This window comes from Antechinus flavipes, chromosome 6 (genome assembly GCF_016432865.1).
Source record: "Antechinus flavipes isolate AdamAnt ecotype Samford, QLD, Australia chromosome 6, AdamAnt_v2, whole genome shotgun sequence".
NCBI classification, from domain to species: Eukaryota; Metazoa; Chordata; class Mammalia; order Dasyuromorphia; family Dasyuridae; genus Antechinus; species Antechinus flavipes.
In genome coordinates, this window is record NC_067403.1 from 181,343,709 (window position 1) to 181,363,373 (window position 19,665).

Here is a 19,665-nt window from a genome sequence, read left to right on the forward strand (position 1 = left end):
CACCTCAATTTCCTCATCTGTAACAGGAGGATAACAACATTTATCTTGCAGTATTGTTTTGATGATAACATGAGAGAATATTTTTATAAGCTGTTTTGCCAACTTTAAAGCAGTTAACATAATTTTACTGTATTGGTCTCTAAACTGGAAATTGCTAGAGCTGCACAAAGCAGGCCTAGAGACAAGTTTTTAGAGATCAAGTAATTAATTCAAATTAAATCAAATAATTAATCACTTTGAGAGGAATGCGTTTGCAAATTGGAAGCTCTCCTGGGAAGGAGACCTTGCCTGTTGATTTAAAGAGAGTGGGAATGAAGGGGAGACATAGATTACAATAGAATCATTTTCAGAGCCTGAGTGGTTTCCCAGGACAAGCCTACTAGTGCAGGACAATATGGGAATTCTCTAGTCCTATGGGAACAGTTCTTAAATGATTGTTTCAAATCCCAAAGTCATTACTTGGTGGGGAACAGGACTACAGTTCTGTGATGAGACAGGATCTGCAATCTTTAATTCACTTCACTTAACATACACAGGAGAGCATGTCAAGAACTGATTGATCATTTCCAGTTGCATTGTGAGACTGCTCCCAAGTCAATCTTTTGGAAAATGGTAATTCTAAAAAATCTAGATTATCAGTATTTTCATTACACATGTCAGATCAATTATTATGAAAATTACAATATATACAATATATATTCGGTTAGGTGTTTTTTTGGTGTGTTTTTTTGGTCATAGAAAATGTCATGATTACTTTGCAGAAAAGAAAAAAAAAAACTATTTTGTCATCTTGCTTATGACATGATCCCACATCCTACTACCTGCTTATAAGAAATTTTTGTATTTTATTTTTTTCCTCTCTGGTAGATTGTGGACAAAATTCTCCCCAGATGTTATAAGATTTAATTGCTTGCATATTAAGTTTAAACTCACACATAGGCTATGTGCATCCTGGGAAAGTTTTATTTTTTTCTTCTTTTTAACCTAAAGTCAGTGTTTAATTCAGTAGCATGTTTACTTACTTAATAACTTTTTTGTCTGACTTCATCACAGTATTATTGTGTTGAGCCTGTGATTTTGTTGTTATGAGGAACTTTGTTCACAAAATTGCCTCTGCCAATGCAGATTGGCGGCTGAACTTGAAGGGAATGGAAACTGAGGATGCACAGCCAGCCTGGCTCAGGATCTTCCCGACCCAAGGCCAGCTCTCTAAAACGTCACAATGCTCCTATTGCTTTTTAGCTCATTGTAACCTATTTCTTTGCCGTGACAACCTGGAAATAGTTTGTGTGTTGATGTGTACAGCAAGACTTGATTTGGCATTGTTTCCTTTGTATTTAGTGGTCTGCCAGGAACATCAGTTCTGAAAAGCTAGAATTCTAGCATAAGCTCTGAAGCACTTAAATTGAACATTTGTTGTGAGGGAATCATGAAGCCTAGCTGGCACAGAGGACAGAGAGTTAGGCCTGGAATCAGGAATCAGTTCAAATTAGGCTCAGACATATATTAGCTGTGTGAATCTAGGCAAGTCACTTAATCATGTGGACCTCAATTTCCTCAATAAAATGAGCTGGAGAAGGAAATGACAAATCACTCCAGGATCTCTGCTAAGAAAACACCCATTAGGGTTAGGAAGACTCAAACAGGACTAAACAACAACAAAGGGGGCTTATAAATCAACAAATCCTATTCCCTCATTTTACAGAGGAGGAAATTGAAGACAAGAGAAATGAATTGACTTGCCTAGGATAAGACAACTAGTAAGAATCAAAGGTTGGATTTCTGGCTCAAGTCTAAAACTCAATCCACTACTCCAGGCTGGATGAACTTCTACCATAGCCCCTAGCTTGTGCCTAAATCTGAGCTGAATGAGGAGCACTACAGAAGAAAAGGAAGAAAATGTAATTTAAATTCTCACTGTATATTCCCATTGGGCCAGAACTAATGACCATATTTTACAAAACCATGACTTCAAATTGTGTGAATCTGAATGCACGTGACCTCATGTGAATTGTTATCTAGTCTATTTATATATGTATTTTGACTGGCCAGTTAGTATGCATGTTGTTTCCCCATTAGAATGAAAGCTCCTGGAAGTTAGGCCCCCAACTTCACAGATTGATTGCTTGATTAATCTTTCTTCCCTGTCTTCCAGGTATGGTAATAACACTCGGAACTACATCGTTAGAGTTGGGGATTATCACACTCTGGTGCCAGAGGAGTTTGAAGAAGAGCTTGGGGTCCAGCAGATTGTGATTCACCGGCAATACAGGCCGGACAGCAGTGACTATGACATTGCCTTGGTGAGGCTGCAGGGACCAGAGGAACAATGTGCCACGTTCAACAGCCATGTTCTGCCTGCCTGCCTGCCCTTCCGAAGAGAAAGGCCACAGAAGACCGCTCCTAATTGTTATATCACTGGGTGGGGAGACACAGGTAAGGGTGCATTAATACAAAGGGTGCAGGACCATGCTGGAAGGCTCCTGGCTACTTCCTAGGCTGAGGAACGTCAGTGTAGCAGTGTGGCAGAGGTTCTCAGGTGATATACAAGGATTTGGGGGAGGACTTCTCACTTATTTGGCTTCTTTCCTTTTTATGCACAATCTGGTACAGATAATTTCTGTATGGCTTCTCTTGTGGAACAAACTGGCCAGCTGCACACAGTGGCTTACACTTCTCTCTAGGGGTCCTACTCTGCTGTTTCTAGGAGTGTAATTAAGTCCTGGTGGCTATGGAGCCTGCTTGATGTCTGGGGATATTTCATGGCAGGATAGATAGACTTCCTGACATGCACCTTGATGAGCTTGGCTGGTGATCCATCCCTCAGTTCATCCCTCATGTTTTCAGGGACATCAAGATTTCATGGCAGGGCTCTTCCTTCCTTGCATTATTCAACTTAATTCTTTCTCCCTAAGCTGTGCTGGGCTGAGGCCCATGCCTCATGATGAGACCACCCAGTGACATATAGGCTGTGGGTCTCTTATGTCTTCTCTGCCAAAGAATAGCTTAATAGAAGACTGAGGTTGCTAGCTAAACATCAACATTCACAGAGAAAAGCATTCATGAGATCACCAAGGTGGTGTAGGAAGGACCCCAGAGGCTCTCAGCATCAATCCCCATTTTCATTTTCCAGAGAAGGAAACTGAGATCTAAGAAGGAAAAGGAACCTCAAGTTATGGGAGATAGTAAGCATTAGAGAGGGCTTCTGGTCACGCTTAGCACTTATTACTGACAATAAAGCATTCTTCCTGCCAGAGTGTGATGGAAATGCCTGTATATTTCTAGACTCCTTAATTCTTGCCAGATGGAGGATGACTTGGGTCACTTGCTTTCAAAAGGTTGGCCCTTTTTGAGTGAATCCTGGCAAAGAAATCATTGTAATCATGCCTGACCTTCACAGACCACCTTAAGATTCCATTATGGACATTATTTTGTTTGAACCTCAGTTACCCCATTCAGGGAGATTTGTGTTTGGTATGTTTCCCATTTTACATGAAACTAAGGTTCAGGTTGCTGTGCGACTTACTCAGTTATCCAGCTGGTAAGGGCCAAGAGCCAAGAGTACAATTCAAGTGTACTGAGATCTAGGGCAGTATTCTCTCTACTATTCCATATAATCCCACTGAAAAAGTAGAAGAGGCCACACATAGGATTGTTGGTTTTATAAGGCACCCTAGCCAAAATTATTCTATCATCTAATGTTCATCTTTCTAGTGAAAAAACTGACTTCAGCTAAAGTGGATTAACACTAGGGAAAAAAAAGTTAAGCATTCAGGGTGAGAAGTTTACCATAAAAATCACCATGAGATGATGGATGGATTGTGATACACTGTTTACTGATGGACAAGGAGGTAGCAAGAGCTTTGATAAATCCCATCCCTGATGTTCCAGCTATGTGACCTTTTTCTCAGGAAAAAAAGGCAATTGTTATTCACCTAGCAAATACCCATCAATTGAGCTAATTAAACTTTTTGTCATCTAAAATTAAGGAACTGGCCTCTAAGATAAAAGGAGAGTATCCCTTCTACATGCTGGGTTATGTCTAGTAGATGGCCCAGGAGCCTAGATTCAGTTGTCCAGATCTTGACTTACTCCCTGTGCAGTCTCAATAGCCTGATAAGAACCAGGGATTCAGCTAGCCCTTGGGCACCATAACCCAGTTATGGGGAAAAGGAGTTCTCCAAAGAGTCACAAATCCACGGATATGGGGAAATTATGAGAAAGGGTTTATTCAATTCTTGTATTTTGTCAGCTGAGGACAGATCATACTGTCATAAAATTCCAGCAGAAAGGGACTTTAGAGGCCTAGTCCAACATACTTTTTACAGATGAGGAAACTAAAGCACACTAAGCTATTCTGTTACTTGCCCAGGATCACATTGCTGAGTAGTAGTATCAGTATTTGAAGCTGAATCTTATCTCCAAGGCCAACGAATCAGAATTTCAGTGTATCTTAGAATTTCCATCCAAAATTATACAATGCTATTTCCCATTTATATTGTGTTTTCAGCAAAGTGAAATACTTTCAGGAACAATTGTCCTATTTGATAATGGGGAAATTTTAAGGAGAATATGAAGCCTTCAGGGAACATCAGTTCTGAAAAGCTAACATCCTAGCATAAGCTCTGAAGCACTTAAACTGAACATCTGTTGTGAAGGTATCATGAAACATAGCTGATTGTACAGACCTTTTCTGGTGAGAGACCTAATTTGCTAAGTCCATCAGTTCTTGGAATTGATTTATTTCATTGTCCTTTGGCACTCACCATCACAAAGATGGGCAGGAATCTGTTATCCTAATAGTCTAAAAAGGGTAAGAAGCATCTAATGGGCACATAGTATTTCCCATAATTTTGGAGCATTGTTCTATGTAGCACAGATATTTATTCAACTTGCTGTTTGGTCTGTCTGGGCAGGACAAGCTTATTCGAGGACCTTGCAGCAAGCAGCCATCCCCTTACTTCCCAAGAGGTTTTGTGAAGAGCGTTACCAGAGTCGGTTCACAGGGAGGATGCTATGTGCTGGAAGTCTGCAGGAGCAGAACCATGTGGACAGCTGCCAGGGAGACAGTGGTGGCCCTCTGATGTGCCAACGGCCTGGAGAAAGCTGGGCTGTATATGGAGTTACTTCCTGGGGTTATGGCTGTGGTGTTAAAGATTCTCCAGGTGTTTATACCAAAGTCTCAGCCTTTGTACCCTGGATAAAAAGTGTCACTAAACTTTGAAGAGTTCAGCACTGAGAGCTTCAAGAGAAAAGAACATTGGGCTTGTGTGGCATTTGAACTGAACAGCTAGTCCAGTTTAAACCTGTGGCCAATCCATGCACACTTTCCTGCTTGGTGTTGTGATTTTAATTTTAAACAACTGAATGTAGGCTGTATATGCATTACTTTTGTTTGCGTTTTCTTATGCACAAAAAAAGGTGAAATCACATCAAACTGAGACAAATTTTACAAGTCACTGACGATGTTGGGGATGTTGGCAATTTCAGGAATGCCTTCATTTCAGCACTGACTACAGAAACTGGCGTGAGTTTTCCAATTTGTCTCACCTTGGTAGAGTGAATTCTCTATTTTGCCATTTGATAATCTGGGCCTTATTTATGATTTCATTTTATTCCAGAGCATTTTCCTCAAGATGAACAAGATATGACAGTTCAGGCCTTATTTCTGTATAATTCAAAATTTAGATTTTAGAGTGGCTTTTTATATTTAAAAATCACCAATTCTTAAGTGTCAATGTGACTTTGATTCAAAGTACATAAAAGTATTCTGCTTGAATAGAGAAAACAATCTACTTTTTCCTTACTACTCCCAAATATGGCATGGCAGAAAAGACAATTAAACCTGAAAGCAGGAGTAGGCATTCAAGCCCAGCTTCTGGCACATCCTGGCTGTCAGATCCTAAGGCAAGCCCCTTCCTTTGTTAGTACTCTAGGTAAATTCCCAAGAAGTTGCCAACCTATACATATTGGTAGAAATCATTTCCTAACTTGAGATTTCCTTAAACCAATGAAGTCAAAGATCCACATCCCTAGTATTCAAGGTCATTCTATATTTTCCCACTAATACATGGAGAGGGGGGAAAATGATGGAAAGCAGATCTGTGTAAAATGCAGAACTGTGAAGAAAGAGGATCTTAGCCTCAAGACCTGCTGTTCAACTCTATTCCACATTTCTTGCTGAAGATTCTTGTAAATGTGTCCGTTCAACCATTTGTCAAGTCATGGCAATTCCTCAGAGAAAATGCATTTAAACTTCCAGCCAGCCCACCCCCAGAAAGGAGCTGTTCAAAATCACAGTGAGAGCCACAATGCAATTCCTTGTCCTTATATCTGAAGTATTTGTAATGTAGACTTGAATTTAGTTCTTACAATATCTCTCTAGGTAACAGAATTTTTCCTTAGTGCAATATTCCTTAACTGTCTCGTGAAACCTGATGATCAAAGGGTTGTGACTAAGGGTCTTCAAAAGAACATACTGTTGTTGGTGTCATTCGTTCTAAAATATTACATATTAAATTTTGTATCAGAAATATTTGGGAGTAGCCCTTTTCACCATGTAGAAGGGTAATTTACTCTATTTTGACTAAAAGTTTTCCTGACTTTTGACCACCTGAGGTATAGTGTGGAAAGCTCCTCATCTATTTATATATATAAGTAGGACATCAAGTAACTAGGGGAAAAATTGAATTTGGAGTCAAGAGGACCTGTGTTCTTGTTCAGGTTCTACTGGGTTCACTCCTTATGGGCAATTTCAACAGTCTCTCCTCTAAAAATTTGGGGATGTAGGGGAAGAGAGAGAAGGGAGGGCGGACTTGGACTAGACAACCTCTACATCCTTTATTGCTCTAAAACTAATCTTTTGATTAAGAGTGAAAATATTTCATTTTGAAAACAACTTTTTACTTATAAAATCGTTACAAATTTCAGAAGTATTTAAGTCAAAATGTATGTCCCTTTACATTATTCACTGACAATCATTAGGAAAGAATCCACAATTGAAGAATAAAGTACAGTACTTGTTAAGCAGGCACTAGAGTGCCCTGATGAATGCTGTGGAAGCTACAAAATGTATATGACATCCCTTTCATGAAGCTTACAGTCTAATAAGGATATTGAGAAATCTTTCAACCTGAAGTCCAGAAGAGTTCAGGGAGAATCTCATTTCCCTGCTGGGTCCACAGACTGAGTAACTTCAGGGACCAGCTGAAAAAGTTAAGTTTATTCAAAGCTAAGTAGGGGAGCAACTGTCTAGAAAATGACTCTTCAAACAAGGGTTTTTTTTTTTTAAATAGCCCTTGTTCTATAGCACATATAGGGTTCAGCACCATAGCAGAGATGACAGCCAATAGGCAGCATACTCCAAGAAACAGAAACCAATTTGAGTTTGTTCTAAGGCTATCCACATTAAGGCACTCCCTAGGGCTCTCCCTGGAAGGTATGGCACTCATTTATATCCAGCACCATTTCCCCCAAGTTCCTTTGGAGTCTTGCCAAGTCAGGGCTACTCAGGGTCAGTGTTCATTAAGTTTTTCAACTTGGTAACATTCTGACTTATCTGATTCTTTTTATCGACATAGAAACAACACATGGTGTTGATAAATGCACAAACTCCTCCTTGTTGCGCTCGTTTCATATCTAATGCCATTCGGCTCTGAACCACCACCTGAGAAAGGGGGTCTACCTCTAGGCGAAGGTTGGAAATGGCATCTAGAGTGGCACTAAAACCTTCTTCCACAGCCGCAGACATATTCACTATTGCCTTCTCAATTTCCAAAATCCCAAGCCATGGGAACAAAGCTCGGGCAAAAGCATGGAATCCTGACGGTTTCTCAGCCAATGGATTAGTGGTACGTTTGTGAAATCGATTAATGAAGCTCCCGGAGTTGGAGATAGATGTAGAGGTCAAAGTTTTATGTATCTGCAGATCAGGGACTAGATAGGCTATGGTGCATGTTCCTCCCCACCCTGGAGGTAAAGCCTTATAAGCATAATCACCACATATGAAATAAAGCCCTGGCATGTGTGCAAGGGATAGAGTGAGTCTATTACCAGAATACTGAGCCCAAGTGGAATTGGGTGACCACCGTTCTTTCCCGTGTATCATCAAAGTACCTGTTTCAAAGTACCAAGGGCATCGCTTCTCAAAATTCTTCCACAAACGGGTCAAATGATGCCAAGAGGTGTCATTATAGGCACAAAATATGGACTCAAATATCTGGTATAAAAGTGTGAAATTGACAAAAGATCCTTCACCAGGGCAACTTGACATATTAAAGCTTGTGTGGACAATCTCTCCCCCTTCAGCAAGAACATATAAAGTGTCATTATGATAGTTCTTTGTTTCACTTTCCCAGCTGACAGAGGTATAATTGAGGGGGAGGATGGTGAAATTGGAGTAGCTCTCTTTTCCCCAGAATGTCATTGGTGAGGTCTTCCCACATTTTAGATTTCTTCCACTATTTGATCCAGGGTCCACTTCCCATGTGCCATCATCAGTGTCAAACCACAGGGTCTGGGCACATCTCTCTTCTGGAACATCGCCCAAGTATACAGTTCCATTATCATTTTGTATACACAAAGGATACTGACCTCGGTGTTGTATTCGGTACTGTGGACGTCCTGCAACTTGGTAAGTATAAAAGGAGCGGCTTACATGTACTTTGTATTTCAGTCCTTTTCCGTATTCAGGGGAGAGGGGCCGGCCTGTATATTTCCACAGATATTGATATTTAGAATAGGAGGAAGAATAGTATACTCCATATATGGATTCATTGATCCAGTGGGAAAGTGGAGCTGGTATGGGGATTAGAGAAACCTCACTTTCCATATTACCCACTTTATAACAGACCCAACAATCTGTTAAGTTTGCTGCAGTAACAGCCCTTTGTATAGATGTGATAAATGGATGCTGTGGAAGGGCATGACCTGCCAGGCCAAATCGTAGGAGCACTGCGATGACAATGGGGAGTATGGTCATCATCTCTTGCTTCATTATGGGCACAGATGACATTTACATTAGTCTATAGTTTAGTCACAGGACCACAATAAATGTTAATTAGAATTAATAGTTAAGAAAATAAAGCATACAACATCCCAGCTTTGAAGGGAGGTATTCCATATGGTCCAATTCCTACTGACAATGCATCCAAAAAAAGAAAGCTTTGGCCTTGGCTCACATGTATCTATATAGCCTTTCCTTTGGCTATTACTGAAGTGTGACTTGTCAAAACTTGATAAGGACCTTTCCCACCAGACCTACAGAGGACTTCCAAAGGTGAATTTTGATATGGACTTGATCTCTGGGTCAGATACTGGGACAAAGCTGTGTTTTAGGCGTCATCCAGGCATCCTAGGCTTTTCTGCACAAACAAGAAAGAATTTTGGTTAGATTGCATTTAGTTAGTGGCTTCTTCAAATTGCTCTCTCAATTCATACTCCGACTGTAAGCCAATGAGCATGGACCTTCTAAATATTATCTCGTAAGGTAACAAAGCATGTTCTCTACATTGGGTGTTTCACAATCTCAAAAAAGCCATGCATTTTAAGCTTCAAGCCATTTCAGAATCATTACAGACTTTTCATAGTACTCATTTAACATCCAAGTCCTTTTAGCCTACCAGTCCAGAAAATTAGGGATGCTATGGGTGAGTTGAGAATACAAGGACTTTAGCTATCTTGTGATTAAGATTGGAGGTGAAGTGAGTTTCTCAGTGAATCCCAAATCGAGAAATTAAGAGATCCATTTCTTTGCTAATGTAAAGAGAATCATCCCTAATGAGATATCATTCTACCATCTACTAAATATGAAAACAATTATTAGGCAATACATAAGTACTAAGGATGGTAGAAGTTTTAAATGAAATTGATCTGGAGTTCTTTTAAGGGTGTTCTTATTCAGTGAGTTTTCACAAACCGTTTCCCTTAGCCCAAGGTGGATTTTCACTTGCCCATTGTTTTATAATGAAAAACAGAAAAATGATTATGACCAAATCATTCCTATTGTATTTCATCACTCTTCTCCCTTTTCACATACTCCCATGAAAGGCGACACAAATGCACTTCAACAGAGAAGGGAGCATTGAGTGGCAGAAAGCTTATTTGGACTATGTAGAAAGGAAGCCAACCATGGATTTCCATTTCTCATGTTTTGAATCAGGGGTGGGTTGTTGGGCAGAGATATGGTCTCTCAGAGACAAAGAAACACAGCAGTGAGGATGAAAAGCAAGGGAACGCTCCTATCAATGGTAGCATCTACCCTGGAATTTCCTGGTGCAATGTGTTGGTGCTGGTGGGACAGAGCTCATAATGTTATGGGTAGATGGATGCCCTCGGGCTACTAGGTGGCAACAGGATGTGTAGGTAACAGCATAAATTAGGAATCTAGTTCTTCCAGATCTTGTCTATTGTTGCAGATGTGAACAGAAACGTCAGACTTGCAAGGTAGCAGCCATGCATTAGGGAAATAGGTTTTGCCACTTTGGCAGTGCCATCTTGAAAACTAAGTAACCACATATATGATACAGTCAGGGCAATAAGGGGAACTACACTTGCATGGCAGATCACATAAAAGGATTGAATCCCAATTAGCAAAGATATTATATGGCTTTATAACTAGATTTTTTGGAAATGAGATGCTTTTAAAGGCTTGGCCAAAGATGGGGTCTGTCTCCAGATAGGTGTTACAGAGCAAACACTAATGATTAGAAGGATGTCTGAAATGTGACTTTTTTCATTAAGAGGGAAACTGCAACCTGGGTTAACATTTGGTTTTGTGAAAAGTAGCAAAAGAACTACATATTGGGAACAAAGGGTCAATATGGAAGGGCCTAATGCCACCCTTTTCGGCATTAATGAAGGATTTGAATAGTGATCATACCTTGTCCCTCAAATATGACATGAGCTCTTGGACAGTGGAATCAGTAGCTTTCCAAGGCCAATGCTGGGAATTTCCAATTCCCAATTTACTACATCAAGTAGATAACAATCTTACACAAAATAGGGCTTAGATACAAGATATCAGTAGGTATAGTCAATAGGATACCTTTTATTGTAGATTGCCAGTAATTAACATGGGTACATCTTGTTTTAAGCCTTTTGTTTGGAAAAGCAAGTTCATGGGAATGCCATCTCTGGGCAATGTAAAGGTGGAGAGTAATGGTAATAACATAACTTGGTGCAATTTCTGCCTCACTAGCTTGAGGCTCTGGGAGAAAAGGGACTTTAGTAATGCTTAGATAGTATAACTTAAGGATACTGGCAAGTTATCTCAGGAAAAGGGCTACAGGTGACACAGAGGGGAAACGTGGGCTGTTGATGTTAGAGTTCCAGGCCTATAGTGGATAATTTTGAAATGACAAACTTGGGGAGATCATGAAATTCCAGAGATGACTTTTAAGGTGATGTGTTGAGTGCCATTTATGATTCCTCAAAATAGGCTAAGAAACCTTAAGAAATTCTTCCCAGTCCTCAATTTTAGGTTAAATGGTGGTAGGATAGGTGGAGTGCTTATTAAGGGTCTAATAGGACATTATGGGACTTGTGGAGAAAACTGAATTAGGGACCCTAATTGGTTATAACTCCCAATGGTTTTTTTAATCTCCAAGCTACTATCATTTCTTCTGATCCTCATAGCAATCATGCTATAACTTCATTTAACAGATTTTAAAGACAAAGATCGGGGACAGAGTAAAGAATTGTCTGGATTCAAATTCAGGTCTACCTCCAGACCCAATGCTCTACCCATTGCAACCACCATTTTTCTTTTAAGTGCCTTTTTTCCTCTCAGCTTTTGAACATTTCCAGAAGACTGCAGTTTGTCTATTTACCTTCATGTGTGATCCGTTTATCAATCACAAATTTCATGGTAGTTCGTGTTTGGGAACAGACGTTCAACCAGGATGTAGTTTGTTCTGACTTTTCCATTAAATTTCCATGATTTTAGACAGTGAAACTGTCAATGTCTCACTGATGATATTCAAGACATCACTGTGATGTCATTGGTCTTCTTCAAAACAAAGGCCATGTTCTTTGATCTCTGGCTTTAGGGAAGCTGTTATTCTTGCCACCTATCTTCAGTCGGGGAATAAGGCACAATGGGTCTCACTGTTATCTGATGACAAGCAGACTAGTCAAATTATGGATTATAGACCGCTGATTGAACCAGATTTTTATATTCAGTTACTGTCTGGGGCAACAGACATACCAATGCTATAGTAACATCAACATAATAGATTGAATAGTTTTACTAGATAACCCACTTTTCTTAGAAATTTTTTTCTCCAAAAATGATTCTTCATACACATTATTTGGATTCCCTTTAACTTTTATTCATATTTACCTCAGCTTTCTAGAAGGTTACAGAAAAGGGCATGAGAAAAGGAAGTGGGAGTGGCAGAGAAAAATCAGTCTTCTGTGGGGAAAAGGTTTAGGGTTTCCTGTAAAGGTTTTAAAGGTGTTTCAGTTTGGGATGGATGTCTCTGCAACTTACTAATTTTTGCTATAAATTTATTTCTGACTTGTTAGAAAATCTTTCTGTTCATTATTAATATTCTATTCAATTCATCCCTAGAATGTAGCCTCTCCAAAATACATAATTCATTTGTCTTGAGTTGATCTTCTAAAAGTAGGTCATTGAAATCATCCTTGGTATATATACACATTCCATGAGTGTCTGGCCGGGAGTCCTACTAGCCAATTGTCAATAAGGGATTCCAATTGCTAAGCACCTCTTTCTTTCCCATCACCCCTCCATTCTCCCAGTTTAATATGCTAAGAATAAAGACCCTATCTAAACGGGCTGTTTCTAGGAAAACTAAAATGATTTCTGTTGAATCTATCCTGACAAATCTTACCAGTCACCTGGTCATTCTGTCACCATTCATTGGCAGCACTCCAGACATTCACATCCAGAAGTCAACAGAATAAAGCCAAGTGAAGTCAAACACTTATTAAGCACTGTATTTAAGTGTTGGAGAATACAAAGAAATTCTCTGCCCTTAAAAGGAATCCACATTCTAATGGCAAAAAGATGTAAACAAAGCATGGAGTAAATAAAGGAAGGGATACTGGAGTCTAAGAAAGGCTTCTTGAAGGTGGGATTTAAGATTTCAGTTTAGTAGGAAGACAGGGAAGCAGATGAGGGGGAAAAAAATATTCCAGGTGGTGGGTGTGTCTGCCTAGGAAATTTTTGCAGATCCAAGAGCAATTATATTTATAAGAAAAATGTCAAGGAAAATGAGAATATACAAAGTAGAATGACTAGAAATGGCCAGATTAAAAGCCAAACAAAATTTCAAAGTTGATAGGGAACTACTGCAACTTGAGTAGGAGATGAAATGATGCCAGAGTCTGTATAGGCAAGATGTGATGAGGACCTGCACTAGAGTGGCAGCAATGAGCCAAGAAAGGACATAAAAACAGACTCAGCTCCCTTTGGGATCAGTACCATAGAATGCCATGAGCCTGTTTGATTACTACTAAGACTATGCCACCTTCAACAATAAGGAAATTCAGAAGATGACAACATTTTGGGTAAGAAAATGGATTCTGTTCTAGACATTTTAAGCTCGAAATCCAAAATTTAATAAATAAATGCTGAGACTCATCTATGCCAAGCTAAGTGAAAATATGGGAAGTGATGAAATCAAGTGAATAGGGAAGGGAAGGAAAAAAAGACAGGAAATACAGCTCCCTAAAATCCTCTCACAAAAGATAAAATGAGCCAAGCAAGGGAAGAATGAAGGCCCCTAAGCTGTTATGAAGGCCAGACCCAATGCCTATAGCTGTAGGAAAAGATCTGTGGGCACTTGCATAAGACTGAAATCCTGGTTTTAGTTCCAGGGCAGAGGAGTGATCGAATTCATAGCTTTAAGAATCACAAAAGCCAAGCCTTGACTGACAACGTTGCTGGGCCAAGTTGGGCCCTTTGACAAAACTCAGAAAACACAAATCCACAAATCCAAGTTGGAGGGATTACCCCCACAACTCTTATTAGAACCTGACTGCCACTAAAAATAACAAAGCAAAGGAGAAGCCAATCATAGATATGTAATATGGGGATGGACAAGAACTGGATGAAAGCTAATTTTTTAAAGAAAAATGTCAAATGGTCACAAACCCAAAAGCATTTCTTGCAAAAACTAAAAAGATTGAGAAATAAAGTTAGGGAAGAAAAAATACAATTCAAGAAAACGACTGAAATTTCAGTAAGTCAACCAATTGAAAATTTGAAAAATTTGAGAAAATAACTCCTTGAAAACTAGAAGCAACAGAGAGCTATAAAAACACACAAAAAAACACCCCACCCCTAAATCAAGTGAATGTAAAATATCTCTGGAGAACAAATCAAAGACAGACAAAAATTGCCCGATTACCAGAAAGTTATTAAAGACGAGGTACATTACAAGGAATTAAGGAAAATTGCCCTGAACTAGATGGTAAAATAGGAAAAAAAAGTACTTATAACCATTTGAAAGAGATCCCAAAGATGAAAATTTACAGAAATGTCACAACTTTTAAAGTTCCTAAGTCAAGGAGAAAATATTACAACAATGAGGAAAAGTTTAAATAAGATGGAGCTAAATACAGTCAGAATGAAAGATCTAGCAGCTTCTATATTCAAAGACTGAAAGACTTGGAACATTCTACTTCTAAAAGCAAAGGAGATGGGATTTGCAACTAAAAATAATTTCCTCAGCAAAGCTGAGTATAATCCTGAATGAGGGAAATATGATGGATATTTAATGAATTGACACATTAATGTGACAAGAAAAGAAACCAATTACTTTGTTAGTTTGAAACAGCATACATAGAAGGCTTAGGGTTGAATATGATGAAATTAAAAAAAAAATAAAACTGGCTAGGGATGTTATACAAAGAAACTGCTACAAAGGAAGGTAGGGATAGCTGCTAACTCTAGTACCTTATTCTCATCAAAACTGGGTGAATGAGAAAGAACAGAAAGTATAAAATTCCAAATTTATAAAGAATTAAGAGGGCAAGGGTTTAGGAATAAGGGATGCATTTTTAGAAGTGTAGATGAAACTGGAGGATAAAGGATTCAGATAGGCAGATAAATTAATAGAAAGGTATAAGTATCAATTAGAAAAATAGAAATAAATTAAGACATGTGAGGAGGCATAGTGTAAAAAGGTGAGAAAGATAATAGAGAAATACTCAACTGGTGATTTTTAACTTTGAATGTGAGTGGAATGAATTCCCCATAAAATGAAATCAGCTGGCAGAATGAATTAAAAAAAAAAAAAAAAAAAATCAGAATTTTGACAATATATTGTTTACAAGGACCACACTTAAAAATGAGATACACAGAGTTAAAATAAAGGACTAGATAGAATTTATTGTTTCAGTTGATGTTAAAAAAAAAAAAAAGTAGGGCTAGCAATTATGTTTTCAAAGCAAAAACTAAAAGTAAATTTAAAAGAAATAAACAAGGAAACTATATTATGATTAAACTACCACAATGAAGCAATATCAATACTCTATACCAAATATTTTAGCACCTAAATTTAAAAGTTAAACAAATTACAGATGGAAATATAAGTAGAGAATTTCAACCTTCACCTCTTAGAATTAGATAAATCTAACCAAAAAATAATTAAGGTGAACAATTTTAGATAACATCACCTTAGCAACACATGGTACACCTTTATAGTTTTTATAAACTACCATCTTAGGACATGTCAGAAAAACAGAAAAATTAAATCCATCTTTTCTAGATCATAATTGAAATGAAATTATATTTAGTCACCATGGAAGCAGAAAAATCGGAGGAAAATTTCTATCTCTAATGCTTACTCAATTAAAATAGAACAGACCACTGAATTGTCTATGAAATTAAAAATGCTAGAATGAAAATCCTGTTAAATATCAAATTGAAAATCTTAAAAGTGAGTAAAAAGTAGTAAATTGAATGTAAGAAACCCATTGAATTAATAAAATTAGGAGTTGATTTTGGGGGGGGGTAAGGGGGGAAGAATATTTAAATAAACCTATTTTAGAAAAAAAAATAAATTGAACAGGCCATAAATGACCTTCCCCAAAAAAGATATCAGGACCAGACAGATTTACAAATGAATACTATCACTTAGAGATTAATTAATTCCAATATTAAATAATTTTAAAAACATTTTTCCTTAAAACTGTAAGCTCTACCTTAAATCATCAGGAAGCATGAGTTGTAATGGTGATAATCTAGAAATATTTCCAATAAGACCAGGCATGAAACAAGTTGCTCATTGTCACCATTTTTCAACAATGTGCTAGAAATTTTAGCAATAGCTATAATAAGAATCAGAATGGGCAATTAGGTAATAAAACTATATATGATATACTTGGAAAATCCTGAAAATTCAACTAAATACTGGAAATAATAACTTTAGTAAAGATAAATCCAAATAATCAGCATTTCTATATACCACCAACAAAACCCTGCAAGAAACGATAGTAAGATATTCCATTTAAAATAACTGTAGACACTGTACACATATTTGAAAGTATACTTACCACAACAAACCCAGAAAACTACATAAACAATTATAAAACATTTAATACAAATCACATTTAAATAACTGGAGAAATGTTAGTTTTTTTCTAAACTGATTTATTCAATGCTATTCCCAATTAACAAAAATTTGTTTTACTGTGTTGAAAAAAATGACTCATTTGAAAAAACAAAAGGTTAAAAATATTAAAAGAACTTATTTTTAAAAAAGGAAAATTAGTGCCAGATTTTAAACTACATTCTAAGGCAATAAAGATTATCTGGTAATGACCAAGAAACTGAAAAGTATCACCATGGAACAGTAGATATAATACACAGCAGCAAGTTTTAAGTTTTGGGGGCAATTCATTATTTAAACAATGGAGAAACCTGGAAAGAATTGGCATAAATTAGGCCCAAGCCTATGCCATTTACCAGGATATAAGATCAAAGGGGATATATTATGTAGGGTTTCAAACTAATGGACAAAACAAAAACAAAAAAATGAGATGCAGAACAAAATTAGATATGTAGTTTTGTTAACATTAAACTATATGTACAAAAAACTCAACATAGCCAAGATTAGGAGAAAATAGGACAAAAAATTTTAGACAGTTTCTCAAGATAAAAATGTCTTACCTAAAAAATATAACATTTTCCAACACATAAATGGTCAAAAGATATGAAGTTTTTCAACAAAGAAACCAAAGTACTGTCATATGAAAAAATGCTCTAAATCATTATTGATTTGAAAAATGCAAAGTGAAACTTTGGATTTTGCTTTGTACTTATCAGTTTGCCCCAAGTTACAAAAGGTCTATTTCCAAAGGAAAAGAATTTTATGTAAATGCTAAAATAGCTCTTTGTAGTGGAACTGGAAATTGGACCATGAATTGGGAATACCATGATTGTGATCAAATACTATTTTAAGAAATTATGAGTTGTTTTTGAAAATACCTGAAAAGTTGTGCATGAAATAAAGAGCAAAATGAGCAGGAACAAAGAGAATGCTGTACTTACACAGTAACAGTATTTTTCTAAAAATAATTTTGAAAGACTAAAGTAATTTGGAGAATTATATTGAAAATCAACAAAAAGAACGTATGAAAGATGTGAAGTGTGGATTTATAGATATACACAACATGTGTATATATATATACACACACATTCACATTCTAATGTCTAATGTCAGTCTTCTCTAGGATGGGCTATGGAAGGAGGGCAAAAAAGTCTTAAGTGATTAGACAGATGAAAAACCAAGAAAGCAGCCATAAAACCCCAGAAAAGTATCCTAATGGATGATCAGCAAGGTCAACTTTTACAGAATGCAAGATTAGGGAAATCCATTAGACTTTGCAATTAAAATATTAATATTATTGATAACTGAAGTTTACTTGAATGAGTTGGGGACAGAATGCAGAAATGCAAAGTGTTTGGAAGAAGTAAATAAATGCCAAGTGTAAATGGCTTCCTCAGGTTTAGTTCAAGAGGTAGAGACAGATTTCTCAATTAGCTTAGACACAAATGTAAAAAGCCATGTCTCAAAGTTTGTCAGAAAAAGGAAGAATTTTGTCTAACCCAATTTCAGAGTGACTTAAGGAGACAGCTTTTGGTAAGATATAACTCCTTTTTAAGTCAAGAGAGCGCTTGATAAGTGAAGTTTGAAAGGGGCTAAGAATTTGAGCTCAGAAGGTTAGTTTTTCCAATTCTGACACCAAATTCTGGGGCATTCTCACCCCAGAGAGAATAGCACTAATCAGCTGAGTCTAAAGACAAAGTCAATTACTAGCTGAAAAAAAGGTTATGTTACATTTATTCAAAGTTAGCTAGCAGAAGAGTGGCTGCAAACAAAGTGTGTTCCCCTGGGGTTCAGCATTCAGTATACAGCCAATAAGTGGCACATTGCAACAGAGAGAAAACAATTATGATAGTTAAACTTAAAGGTAGGAGCTCTATTTCCATATCTAGGGCACCTTGTTTTAATCCTCTACAATGTACAGAGTAACATACCTAAAACATACAATGTTATAAGTTCTTGATAGATACAAAACAAAGTTAAGGTCTTCTAGCCACCGGTGCCATAGTTATCAAAGACAGGACCCTTCATTCTTACCACTTCCAATACCGTGAAGCCTGCAGGAAAAGATTAACATGAAACTTAATATGAATAAACTTAATATACTTTCAAAAGCTTTTTCAAAACTTTATTAATGAACAATTTTGTGATCTCAATAATGACACATATGCTAGAATTTACTTAAAAAGCTAGCTTGAGACAAATTTCGTCTCTCCTCAATTTTTTTATATAGCAAAAACTATTATAAAGAACCACTTACTTTGTGTCTTTACTTCCATTTCCCTTTTTGTCCAGGCACCTAGGAATTTTAGTATAAAATTAGTTTACTAAGCACTATGAATAATTGCGTATCATAATTTTTGAACACAGTTTTTAAAAAACGCATGTTACTTGCACAAGTCAGAATCTGATACCAATTAAATGGTGACAGCTTTGCCAATAAGCAAGATAATGCTCTTCCATGGCTAGGAAGGGAGACTGCCACAGCTGGCAGGGCCCAAGGATTCATGGAGATTCTTGGGAGGGTTTCAACTTCCTCCTCGTGGGGCCCCGGGAGTGAGGGGGCCACAAACAGGCCTCTCCCTAGGCAGGGCCGCGCCACTCAGGTCTTGTCACCCCTTCTTTTATCCCATACGACAAAGAACCACAACAAATACAGAGAAACTCGCCGCGTACCTCCAAACTACCTCTTGCCTCAGTTTCCCCTTTGCCAAGGTCTAGAGTCCCCAAGTTCAGGCTTTTCCAGCACCGCCACGTGAGGCTAACCAGGATCACCTCATAGCGCATGCGCCCCCGCAGATCCTCCCCACGCGAACGAAGACAAGAATGCATGGCCTCCCCACTTTCTGGCGTGCTAGTGAATCACCCATACTCCCCCCCAAACCGGCCCAGATGGATCCCGTACCCAGCCGCTCCCTCACCCAGGTCGGCCAAACGCGGCCAGTCCCGCACCCTCCACAGCAGTAAAAGAGTCACCAGCTACTCCCGCCATAGAAAGACCGAGCACGCCTTCGCGCACGCTTTTATAACCAAGATGACGTACTTCCGGCCTGTGGAGGGCGGGTCTGTCTTCCGCTAATCTCCTGTC

At 37.9% G+C, this 19,665-nt stretch overlaps 2 protein-coding genes and 1 non-coding gene across 7 annotated transcripts in view; 1 reads left to right on the forward strand and 2 right to left on the reverse strand.

The window, feature by feature from the left end:
- Window positions 1-6,537, forward strand: part of PRSS12 (serine protease 12) — a 96,910-nt gene extending 90,373 nt beyond the window's left edge. Inside the window, exons 12-13 of the mRNA XM_051966403.1 lie at window positions 2,156-2,436; window positions 4,917-6,537. Coding sequence (XP_051822363.1) covers window positions 2,156-2,436; window positions 4,917-5,224 — 589 coding nt within the window. The 3' untranslated portion in view covers window positions 5,225-6,537. The remainder of the gene's footprint in view (window positions 1-2,155; window positions 2,437-4,916) is intronic.
- A 344-nt stretch (window positions 6,538-6,881) lies between these two features.
- LOC127541221 (endogenous retroviral envelope protein HEMO-like) lies at window positions 6,882-19,614 on the reverse strand. 5 transcript variants are annotated; one of them, XM_051966404.1, is made up of 4 exons: window positions 19,499-19,614; window positions 18,838-18,876; window positions 11,829-18,634; window positions 6,882-9,362 (listed from the first exon to the last, which is right to left on the reverse strand). In XM_051966404.1, the coding sequence occupies exon 4, from the start codon at window positions 9,011-9,013 to the stop codon at window positions 7,505-7,507; it is 1,509 nt and encodes a 502-aa protein (XP_051822364.1). In that variant the 5' UTR covers window positions 9,014-9,362; window positions 11,829-18,634; window positions 18,838-18,876; window positions 19,499-19,614; the 3' UTR covers window positions 6,882-7,504. The 5 variants fall into 5 exon arrangements, with proteins under 5 accessions (XP_051822364.1, XP_051822367.1, XP_051822365.1 ...); XM_051966407.1 differs by having other exon boundaries at window positions 19,483-19,579; XM_051966405.1 differs by lacking the exon at window positions 19,499-19,614 and adding an exon at window positions 19,254-19,476.
- LOC127542164 (small nucleolar RNA SNORA24) lies at window positions 18,960-19,090 on the reverse strand. Its single transcript, XR_007948560.1, has one exon. It is a non-coding gene; the product is annotated as a small nucleolar RNA SNORA24 (small nucleolar RNA).
- Window positions 19,615-19,665: the final 51 nt, after the last annotated feature.